General features: G+C 48.1%; 1 protein-coding gene across 1 annotated transcript; it reads right to left on the bottom strand.

Annotated features, from left to right (window-relative positions):
• Nucleotides 1-1,106: 1,106 nt before the first annotated feature.
• Nucleotides 1,107-7,086, bottom strand: LOC136958980 (rho-related GTP-binding protein RhoE-like). Its single transcript, XM_067253151.1, has 5 exons — nt 6,666-7,086; nt 6,469-6,556; nt 2,819-2,928; nt 1,754-1,879; nt 1,107-1,497 (listed from the first exon to the last, which is right to left on the bottom strand). Exons 1-5 carry the CDS (start codon nt 6,768-6,770, stop codon nt 1,249-1,251), a joined length of 678 nt encoding a protein of 225 aa, XP_067109252.1. The 5' UTR covers nt 6,771-7,086; the 3' UTR covers nt 1,107-1,248.
• Between the last annotated feature and the right edge of the window lie 4,990 nt (nt 7,087-12,076).

The raw sequence follows: 12,076 nt of genomic DNA, 5'->3' as shown, positions 1-12,076 counted from the left end.
AGAGGATAGTGAAGGAGAACAGAGGAGAGAACAGGAGAGGAGAGACGAGGAGAGTGGGAGTGACCAGAGAAGGGGAGATGAGCTGTGATAATGAGGATGTTGCGACAACCCTGGCAGAACCGATTGGCGCACTGGTCACACTTTTGACTAACTCTGGAAAATACTTCATCTTGTCTACCCCCCCCCCCCAGTGAAGGGAACAGGACTGCAGATATTCATGGTACCCGGCTGTCACAGCACCCTGAGCAAAACCAACAGTTCTCACAAGAGAATTAGTTTGGAGAGGAGTTGAAAATCATTGTAAATAAACACACCACTTAAACGTGAAAGATTGGCTTTTGAATTTATAAGCATAAAAAACAAAACATTTTAAGAGTACAATGGAAAAGAATGACAGTTGTTGTGAACTATTTTGACTTTTGTTGACAAATAAAACTTCATAGGAAATACACTGACTTCATTAGGATAAGCAACCAACCAAGGTTTGTGACATGAACTGGGACTCTATGACATGCAGGGGTCTGTTGAACAACACTACTGTCACATAGCGCTACCCAGCCTGCAGACTCTTACACACTACAGCCTCACTACAGCACCGTCTACTACATACCATAACCCCCTCACTAGCTCCATTTTAAACGGCTAAACGGTTGTTAAAGTCCTACAGTCTGAGTGATCCGTACCTAAGTGAACCAAAAGCACTTCAGACGATGAAGTGTTTGAATGGACAGGATCCTCTGACCCTGTTTACTTTCTCCATAATCCCATCTGAAGCACATATTGCTGAAGTCCTTCCTGTAGGCTTCCTATAGCAACGTTTCAGTAGTTCCTCTGCAGGATGTCGTGGGTTTAAATGAACCCATGACACTGTGGTAACAGACATACCAGATGTCCACATGGAGGTAAAGCCAGTCCAAATATGTATAATTATTTAGTTTGTGCTTGTTTTTCCAAGCACATTTTTTGGGGGTGAAAATCCTTGCACCACAAGTGGTTCTGACAGGTCCAAAGGTTCGTCCTTCCAACTTGCCGTGTTCTCTGTGCAGAAGACTGTCAATGCTCTCAACAAAGCACAAAAATACCCATTGTTCCCAGGTCTCCTCAGATGTAATCCTCCAATGAAAACCTCAGGTCAGGGTCCAATCACGTGACCTCCTCGGCCAGGCTGCAAGCTGTGGGGGAGGGCTCTGTGACAAAAACCAAATGTCCCCACCTGGGGATGAATAAAGTGTCATCTTAAGCAGCCAATCACATGAGGGTGCAGGTCTTGGCTTTGGTCTTCTGGTAGTCGCTGACAACGGTGGGCAGGTCCACGGGCCCGTGGGAGGATGACATCCTCTTGGTGGCCCTGGAGGACTTGCTGCGCTTGACGTTCTTGCTGTTCTTGTTGACGCAGGCCAGCGTGGCCACGTGGAAGATGTCTCTGACGCTGTTCTCAGACTGCAGGGAGGAACACTCGATGTAGGGGGCACTCAGCTGCTTGGCCATGTTGGAGCCCTGAGAGAGGATCAGGTACACACACACACCACACCACACGCACACATACACACACAGGGGTTAGAAGAGATTCGGATGCTAACAGAGGCTAGAGCGGGCCAGTGAGGGAGAGGGAGTCAACACGACTGTTTCACTAATGTGACAAAGTTGTACAGTGGGTGGACACATTCAGTCTATCTAGATGAGTGAAACTGGACATTCCATTGAGAATGCATTATCAGCACTTAGAGATGGCTCTCCAAAGTCAATGACGTACCTGGTCGTATGACACTGGTGTCTGCCTGCTGTGGGATTTGGTGAAGAGGTCGGTGCGGAGGTCCGACTTGCAGCCCACCAGCAGCATCTTGGTGTTGGGGCAGAACTCCAGGATCTCACCCCTCCACTGGAGGACAGAGAAACAGGGAGAGGGATTGTTATTAGTCTGATTAGGGTTGTTGGAATGTGTGTGTCTGTGTGTGTGTCTGTCTGTGTGTGTGTCTGTGTGTGTGTGTGTGTGTGTCTGTCTGTGTGTGTGTGTGTCTGTGTGTGTGTGTGTCTGTGTGTGTGTGTGTGTGTGTGTGTCTGTGTGTGTGTGTGTGTGTGTGTCTGTGTGTGTGTCTGTCTGTGTGTGTGTGTGTCTGTGTGTGTGTGTGTCTGTGTGTGTGTGTGTGTGTGTGTGTCTGTGTGTGTGTGTGTGTGTCTGTGTGTGTGTGTGTGTGTGTGTGTGTGTCTGTGTGTGTGTGTGTGGGGGGGGGCGGAGGGGCAGAGACACGAAGGCCCCTTGGTGGGAAGGTTAGAGAGCAGAACAGACAAGTGATTGTTTCACACAGGATACTACTTCCATATTCTTTCTACCTCCCTCTTTCTATCTTTCTCTCTTTCCTCGGTTCCACCCTTCCACCCACCCCATTCTCGCTCTCTCGTGCTCCCTCTCTTCTCTCTTGACCACATCCTTCTCAGCTGCGCCAAGACCAGGGCTTAGTGACAGCGTAGGTCAGGGGCCAACCTCCATACCGTAGCCCAGTCTGAGTCACCACGTGAGAGAAGGGTCTGGACCGACTCCTGGTAAGCCTCATGTGAGAGTCTGAAGTATCCAGACACCCCCCCCCCACATCATCTCTCACAGTGGTACGACCCTGTCCTCTCTGGTACGGCCCTAATTCTGTTTTTCCTGCCAGAGGAAGCTTTTCAGAAACCACTTGACCCAGAGATGGGGTTTCTAGCGAGGGTCAGGAGACTGCGTGAACATACTTCCTGCTCCACCTCCAGGGGGGGGGGGACGGACGACACAGGTGACGCAGCTTCCTGGACGTAAACGCTCCCATCTCTCTCCGTCACTCACCTTCTTCAGCACGCTGTCCAGGGTCTCTGGCTGGCTGATGTCAAAACAGATGAGGACAGCATCAGAGTCCGGGTAGGAGAGAGGTCGCACGTTGTCGTAGTATGGAGAACCTGGAAATGAAAGACATGGCCTCAAGTCAGAGACTGTCGCTTGCTCAGCGGTGCACGTGGGCTTTCCTCTGACTCTCTCATCTGAGGCAGAAGATTGATGCTGATTCCGATAAAAACAACAAAAACACATTTTGTGGCGACTGAGTCGTATCTCTTACTCTTAGATAGCATGTGACCTCGAGGAAGTTCCGGAACTTCCTCGAGGTCACCTTTTCCTGCTTCTCAGATGCCCTAACTCACACTGTCACAATTGACTCACACACACACACACACATTCTGGTCACTCACACAAGTACACAGCTCAGTTACATCGGTTCCCATTTCAACACACACAATATGAGTGCATGTGACGCAAATGGTGAGCGGTCCACAAAGTGAGATGTAACCTGAGTGTTGTCTTTGAGAGAGCGTGGAGCCACGGAGAGCAGCTCCCGGTCACCTAGCCCCCAGGCAGGGAAGCCGAACCAGAGCAGCGGGGACCTGGAGAAACCCCTCCCCATTGTTCCCTTGTGAGGAATGTGCTGGGAGATTATGTGTGTTCCCAAGGTAGGGTGGTCTGTGGGCTGGTCAACGAGAAGCATTTGACTCTCTCCTCTCCTCCCTCCACTTTTCCCTCTCTTCTCCCTCTGGGTGTTTGGAAAGCAACCTGTCTTTTGGCCCAACCCTATCCCTCAGTCTCAACTGCAGGGTAAAAGTCGTTTCTGTTCAAAGAGAAAGGAAAGTTGTGTCAATTTGCAAAGACACTGGGCCCAAGGCTTTTCTCCATAGGAGACAAAGCAGTATATAGTAGCCAGGCTCAAAGGCTGAATTGTCCATGTACGAGAATATACGCAGAGTGCAAGTGTGCTATTTCATAGCATTACGGAACGTCATAACAATCAGTCAAAACCTGATCCATTACTTTTGAAAGTGACTTTATAACCTCTGAAAGGCTAAGATGTTTTGATAACCAGATGAAACCCAGATGTTCAGCTCTGTACCAACACTGGTGGCCATGGTGCCAATGACACCATCTGTCTTTTTTTCATTTTCACTTGCATTTACCTCTGCACTGATTAACCCCAGCCGGGGATCTCAGGAGGGCCTTCCTGGGTTCCTAGGGGGCCCGTGCGGAGCAGAGAATGTTCCTGAACACATGGCGAGGTTTGGCCCCCAACCCTCCATTTTTTCCATGAACAAATCCACACCAGCAGATGCAAACAGTGATGAAATATGTTCACGTCTGGCGAGTCTGATTTCTCATGCTAAACAAACAGAGCAGAGGCCCGTGTTTTCACAGACCGGCCTCACCATCTTCAGGACGTCTCTGCTGCGATGTGTGAGGGATTAGAAGACGCATACCTCTCAGGGAAGGCTTTTTCTTCTTCACGGGAACACTAAAACAGTATTGTTCAAAGATGGAGCTAATGAAAAGGGAGAATGTCCACACAAGTGAAGAGACTACCGGAAACTGATGCCTTTGAGCAGAGTTTTAATGATGACACAGCAGTAACTGTCAGCTTACATTTAATACTAATGATGGTACCTCGTCAGACAAAGATATTCCTGGCTTCTCAGTAAAGGGCTTCTCCATTGGTGGATTATATTGAAATTGTTCATTTATAATCATTCTGTTCTAAAGACAATTCGTCATTACTCCAACTCATAAAGAATGCACTTCTAATGATGTAGGTTCATGTTGAACGATGAATTCATGTAGATTTATAGCTTTTTGAATTTTCGTGTTGTTTTTTAAGTGGTTCCAAGCACACAAAGTGTTGTAACAATGCTCGACCACAGATGATTATGTTTAGCATGAAGCCACGGTTCATGCTAATAACACATTTGCAGGAACATTTTATGAATGTAGCAGATGCTTTGCTCCAAAACTATTTTTTTCGACAAAAGCGCTTACAGAAAGTACAGCATAAAATCTAAGATCAGAAGTGCATCGTATCAAATGTACAAAGCACATTTACTAAAGGACAAAGGGAGATGTTTTCACCTCGGTTTGGCTCCTTCCCAGCCTGACCTGTGACATTTGCCACAGAGGGGTTGTTCCTGCCCCCAGCACTGATATTCCTTCAGACATGGGCACATGGGCACTTCTGATGACCTTTCAGCAAACTGGTTCACAGTCCTATTCTCATGTGCCCCGCCCCCCCCGACCCCCATCCCTGTGCTCTAGGAAGGTCTAATATTATAGGTTTGATGGGGACGGCGTGGCACCATCTACCACTGTACCTTCAACAAGGTCTATAGCATCAACGGTCATGGGGGTGGTATCAATGACAGAAACACATAGGATCTCTGGGAGACGTTCCCTAATCACACTGTTATCATAACTATTCTCTGTTATCACATTAACTTATGACAAGAGAAGGCTGCCGGTGGAATGCTTTAGATGTGGGCCAGCCTAAATGCATGTGTGTGTGTGTGTGTGTGTGTGTGTGTGTGTGTGTGTGTGTGTGTGTGTGTGTGTGTGGTGAGATTAGCTCTTCCTGAGCTCCAGTGTAATCACTGAGTCTTGCCCAGGCCAGACCCAGGGGACGCCACAATCAGCTGGGGGTCAGAGAGGCAGCCTACATCTCTCCTCCACCTCCCTAAACCCAACACTACAGCCCACATCTCCCCCTAAACCCAACACTACAGCCCACATCTCCCCCTAAACCCAACACTACATCCCACATCTCCCCCTAAACCCAACACTACATCCCACATCTCCCCCTAAACCCAACACTACATCCCACATCTCCCCCTAAACCCAACACTACAGCCCACATCTCTCCCTAAATCCAACACTACAGCCCACATCTCCCCCTAAACCCAACACTACAGCCCACATCTCCCCCTAAACCCAACACTACAGCCCACATCTCTCCCTAAATCCAACAGTCCGGCCCAAAGCACCCCGCCTACATCCCCCCCTCCCCCTCCCAGAGGCATCTCCAGGGCTGGGCAGCAGGCAGGCAGCAGGGGGGAGGGTGGTTGGGTGTCAGCTATAGGAGGTAATTACCTCCAGACCTGGCCCAGAGATCCCCCAGGAGAGTGAGAGAATGCAGGGGGAGAGGTTTTATAAAACAAGTAATGTGAGAGGGCAGGCCAAGCTTTTAGAGAGAACATTTGTATTTGTTGGCGAGTCAAGCAGTCTCTCTCAGTTACGCCCTTATTAAGTTTTTTTTTTTACTGCTCAACGACAGATAAATTACGCCAGAAAGTCTTGTGTGAGGAATTATCATTGACCACTAAGGCTTTTGTGCGAGTTAATGTTGGTGTTCCTCGATGCTGGTGCTATGCTGTGTGTCTGGGATGAGGTTTTTCCATATAACCAGATCAACTCGTAGCTTGCTTCCCTCGCATTCCAGACAGACATCGTCAGCTTCTCGATCCGGGCTGGCCGATGCCGTAGCCTACAGTAAGCGCTGCAGTTGTCTCATTTTCCAAATTACGTTTCAGTCATTCAAGTAGGCTGAATATATAGCTTTTCTTAATTAAAGACGCACGTACCGCTTAATTACGCGCACAGATTCATAGAAGTACATTTGCATAACAAGCTCCTACCTGAGGTGTCCCAAAGACGCAGTTCAACTCTCTGCATATCGATTTCAAAACTGGCTGTGTAGTTCTCAAACACCGTGGGAATGTAACCCTGTGCAGACAAAAGGACAGCTTCATCAAGTATAAATCATTACGCCTGTCAAAGAATGTACGCACAATTATTCTCATTAGCCTATAGAGATTTATAATGGTAGGCTTACCTCCGGGAAAGAATCCTTAGCAAACACATTCAATAAAGCGGTTTTCCCACACTGGCTATCACCGACGACCACTATTTTACATTTAATTCCTGGATTTGTATCCATTTTGGCACAGGGTGGACACTCTACTATTCCCTGGCTGTTTTATCTGAAATCAATTTCCTAAGTTCCTTCTCCACAAATCCCAAACGTTGAGTCACATCCCAGAAAATACGATTCCAAATGATGAGCTGCACCGGCTGCAGATGAGCACTTATCCTGAGATCAGATCTGTCGGGAACGCAGGATCTCAACTTTAGAAATGAAGAACATGTAATCTTTCAATAATTTAAATGGTCCTGAAGTATCTTAGGCAAGACGGTGACATAGTTATCCCTCTCTGCAGTCTCCTTCAGTGATAGCGGACGTGGTGGAGCAACGGTCCACGGCAGACTGACTGACCGAGGCAAGTTTTTGAGTTCTTGAAGATACTTTTTTTTCCAAATCAGAGGGCGTTGCGCAAGGCGAGGCTCTTACTGGTAGCACCCTTCAAACCTATCTCTTTTCAGGGGGAACACCCTCTTTGTTTCATAAACGTGTATCACTTCCATACGAATATGATCCTAGAGCTACAATATAACTACGGTCAGGTAACTTTGTCGTTTTAATACATTTCTAAAGGGATTTCTCTCACGATGACAAATTTGAACGTAATATTTAGCCTACAATCTATGGCTTTTGGTATATTTTTAAACGGCAGCATTTGACATGACATTCAATGCGGATTTGAACCTTTGTACCATTTTCCAGCGGCCAGGGGTTGTTGGGTTGCTTCTCAGCCAGGGTGCATCAATAACCTTGAGGTAGGTGAAACAGCTGGAGGTGAGGGGGCCGTGCTGTGACGGTAGCCCCTCTCGCCCCTTATTCAATGCTCACATATTGTCTCGGAGGAAATCGGAGCAGTGAACTCAGCGGGCTCGTCTTAAACCGGACCTGAGAGGAATTCTAATGAGCTGTGGGGTTCATCTGCAGGGGATCTAAGATGGCACCTCTCCTTGATGTGGCACAGGGCAGGTAAGCTACCGCACAGCTGTTTCCCACTGGAGCAGTTCCTCTTTCCTGGGTCTGTAGGTCTATAAAGGTTATTCTTTTCACAGAAGGAGTTGTACGGTGATTGAGTTCGACCTTGTATCGTATAGCATTAAGATGAGCTATTAGATAAGCCATGATATAATGACTAGACTGTCCTTTTCTAGGGGCGTTAGGGACGTTTTATGAAATAATTCAGAAACAACCAAAGCAGTCAGCTGGATACAAGCAAGTTCAACCCTTTCTTTGTCCTGGAGAAAGCTATGACTCCAGCATTCACAGTGTGATTACTTTTCTGTCAACCACACCGTAGCCCAGGCCAAGATTCAGCACTTTTTGATGGCTGTTTCTTGCTCCCTGCCAAGCGTTCTTCATTTGTTTGTCCGGAGCGCGTCTGGTTGAGCCGACACAGCAGTTCTGACACCTAACAAGTTCAGTCATGAGTGACCTAGAATGGTGTCCCTTTGGGGACATCTTTCACAGAGAACTATGCCGGAAAAACTGATGACACCGTTGTTGTCTACGAAGCAGTGTCACAGGTACAGTATTGGGTGAAGCAAGAATCAAGGTTTCTCTTTTAGCAGTTGCAATATGTACTCTTGTTATGAAACGAAGAGACAAATGTGTTGAATCTGTGACCTGTGTTGAAGTCCTTCTTTCATAGTTCAGTTGTTGACATACCCATGTAAGACACAGCTGTTCTCGAGTTCACTGCTCGACAGCTATATTTGGCTCCAACCCTGAGCCAAGTTTGTAATCTGCCCTGCTTTCTCAGCTGTAAGAATGGATTTGGGATGAAAGTCTTCCAGGATTCAGGACTAGACTGTTTTGATTTGAATAGTTGGAGCTTCGTAGAACCACTTCAATGTTTTCACCCTGTGAGAAGTCCACACCGATGAACAGCCCAGTATACCATGAGCTGTTGTCGGTTAGTGACAAGTTGACGTGACACATAAACCTCTTAAATCACATCTCCCAGGCCTGAGTTCTTGCTACAGCATCACACATCTCTCTCCAAACAAACATTTCACACTGCAGCCACCACCGTGACGGGGGGAAATGTTCAAACGGTTTAAGAGGACCCCAGACAACCGTCGAATCTTATTTACGTTTCACGAGCCAATAACTCCCCTGTATACTCCGCAGACGGGAACCAGGCCCGTTCTAGATCGTTTGAGAAGATCCACGACCTGTCGAATGAGAAGCCTGACCAGGGGGATTGCACAGCAGAAACTAGGCCCTGAGATTCAAATTGTTCCCGTTTTTGCTTCATTTACTGTCCAGTTCCAAAGTGCACAGTCATCACGGCAGAGTTTTTCCATCAATAATAGTTATACCTACTGTATGTGGTTTCAGTTTGTAATGCAAGTCGACAGTGTGCTTGCGTCTTTGTCCTCTTTTAAAGGTTCTAAAAGTTTTTTTCTAACAGATAGATTTTGGTTTGGAAGGTGTGACAGTGGTAGAAGATGCTCACAGCTAAACCGACACATCTGGTTTTGGTACCACTGGAAACAGAATTTATTCCCTTTACTGCTACTGACCTGCTTCCATGGCTGTCTGGCTCTGTACCCAGTCATGAAACCACAGAGGAAGGGCAGTGCTGGACCCGAGCATGTGTCTCTGCCCAGCTCCTCCCTCCCACAGAACCACAGAAGACGTCTTCTCAGTTTGGATTTCACAGGTGAGGCTGAGCAGCCCTGGACACTCGTGCCAGCAGCCGATGCAAATCTCCCAGCATGCACTGCTGCAAAACCAGCGAGGGTCTTTCTCTGTATCTTTGTTCTCTGTAGGCCGTCTGGCTGCTGAGTTAATGCTGCCATGGCCCAGCCTCAACAAGACCCCCCCACTCCCCTCCCGCACCTGCACCCCCCCCATTCCCCCCAATCCCTCCCTCCACCGCCCCCCTCCCTCCTCCCCCCTACCTCTCCTCCCCACTCTCTCACCCCCAGCCCACTCTCCCTCTCCCTCTCCCCCCCTCTCCCTCCTCCCCCTACCTCTCCTCCCCACTCTCCCATCCCCAGCCCACTCTCCCTCTCCCCCCCTCTCCCTCCTCCCCCCTACCTCTCCTCCCCACTCTCTCACCCCCAGCCCACTCTCCCTCTCCCCCCCTCTCCCTCCTCCCCCCTACCTCTCCTCCTCACTCTCCCACCCCCAGCCCACTCTCCCTCTCCCCCCCCCCCTCCCCCCCTTTCCAAGGACGGACAAAGAAGACGGCGTGCAGACAAACACAAGAAAACCTCCAGACTGATCTCCTCTTTAACCTGCACTGGAGAGACATGCTGAATGGGCCTCATTCATTGTGCCTCTACGGGAAGGGCCACCAGGAAGCAGATCTGGCCTTGCCACAGCCAATTACACCCAATCACAGGTCTGGTTTCACAATAGGATGTTTGCTTTCCTTTGCAAGCATCATTGAGAGTGGATAAAGCATTCAGATGGCGTAGTGAAGATTTGGCTCTGCTGAACTTGAATCTGTAAGGTGCTGAATTCATGGCCAACTGTCAATTTTAGATTAAGCGTTACAATTAATTAGTATCTGGCTTGCTTGTTTTTATCACCTTGTTAAAATAGCATGTTATCAGGCTCACAGTATACATGAGGGACTTGTGAAGTCACATCACACTATTGAGCGTGTGAGGAAAATAACTATTATAAACAAAACAATTTTCTGTCAAATCCTCAAGCACGAAAATGGAACTTCTGTTTTGGGATTGTGTGTAGAGGTTGGTTCTGTGTCATTTCTGACCGACTGGAAGAGTGTTGAAGAGATGTCCGTGGAAACTGACAAGCTGAAAATCCCTCAACACATGACTGGTGAAATTGCTTCAGGTCTGAAACCCCCTTCCTTCCTCTGCAGGAGCAGTTAGCTGATCTCTTGGAGACAACATTCAGATTGTTATCGCACTTTTTTGTTTCAACTTACTTGTGTCGATTATTTTAAAGCCCTGGTGTTGTACTGTTCAGTGAAGCACAGTGTCAATCTGTTTAAATCCTTTTTCTATTTATCAAAGCACTGAAGCACTTCTTCAGCTCATATTCAGCCATAATCCAAGCAAGCAGAATTTTAAAGACCTAGTAATGGCTTTTTGATTGACCATACGTTCCCTTATATTTTCCCATTCTAATTTGTGGATTAAAGTTGGCTTTCGTTAATAATGTTGAGGTCACACAATGGTCCTGTTGTTGGAGACCAAAACAACCACTTTCACCTTATCCACTCTTAACGAAAGACAGAGCCATTGTGAACACAGACATAGACCCATATTTCAACCCTGTGTTCAGATCAGAGTTCTCAGAGGATTTCTCACCAAGATTAGCCCCCCTCTGGACCACTGCTGCGCTACATTGTTAAACCCCCGAGCCCTGCCAATATACTGGATGTGCTGTACCAGTGTTACCCGCCTGGCTGGCACGCAAGCTGACGGCCCCACGGGCTGGAGGTCCCTCGGGCCAGGCTGCGCTAACACGTAGCCCAGAAAGGGAGCAAAATGGATGAGAAAGGACATTTCTGCAGGCACCAAGACCAAGTCCACGACCGCCCCCTCCCCCACCACCCGCCACTCCTGTCAGGACCTATCTCCATCCGTCACTCAGCCAGGCAGTGATGGGGGTGGGGGTGGAGCTGGCACAGAGAGGCCTTCCAGGCGTCACCTTCGTCACCTCCTGCGGCCCTGGGGAGGACGTCACTCTGGCGGAGTGTGCGGGGAACAGAGGTCGGTGCATCCATCGCTTCACGTTGAGACGCCGGCTGTTTTGAGAGATTTAATGGTGTTTTTGGGAATCTCTACTTCATCCAGGGAAAATGTCTTCCTTCTTCTTACACATTCACTCTTAATATTCCCTTTGATGTTGCTACTTTAGGCAATGATCTGGTCTATTTGGGTGAAATGCACAATCTTTGTATTTCTTGGCTAATCACACTACTATGCAGTGTAGTCTTTAGAGTCTAGCTGTTAGCATTTATGACAGCCAAGGTGTTGCTGCAGGAGTTCAGTGGACTCAGTTGGCAGTGTGAATGTGAAGATCTGGTTGCCAGTATGGGTTGTGAGGTAAATATGGTCTAATTCAGACTGACCTGATTACAAGTGTTTCCTTGCAATCTAAACTAACAGTGAACAGGCAGTTTCACTGCTTTGTTATCCTCAGACAACATATGCTTGAATATGTTTGAAGCAGATTCAGATTCAACACATTCTCTGCTGCTGAGGTGACGTGTCACTGATAATGACCCACCATGATGTCCACACCCCATACCGTGGCCACATGAAGGGAGACATACAAGCATCCTGGGACTGGGACAGCCTCCTGTGTCCCTTGCCCCTGTCTGAGAGGGACCGTTTTCC

The sequence above is a fragment of the Osmerus mordax genome, chromosome 2, assembly GCF_038355195.1.
Source record: "Osmerus mordax isolate fOsmMor3 chromosome 2, fOsmMor3.pri, whole genome shotgun sequence".
Classification (NCBI taxonomy): domain Eukaryota; kingdom Metazoa; phylum Chordata; class Actinopteri; order Osmeriformes; family Osmeridae; genus Osmerus; species Osmerus mordax.
This window is presented reverse-complemented; position numbering and strand designations above follow the sequence as displayed.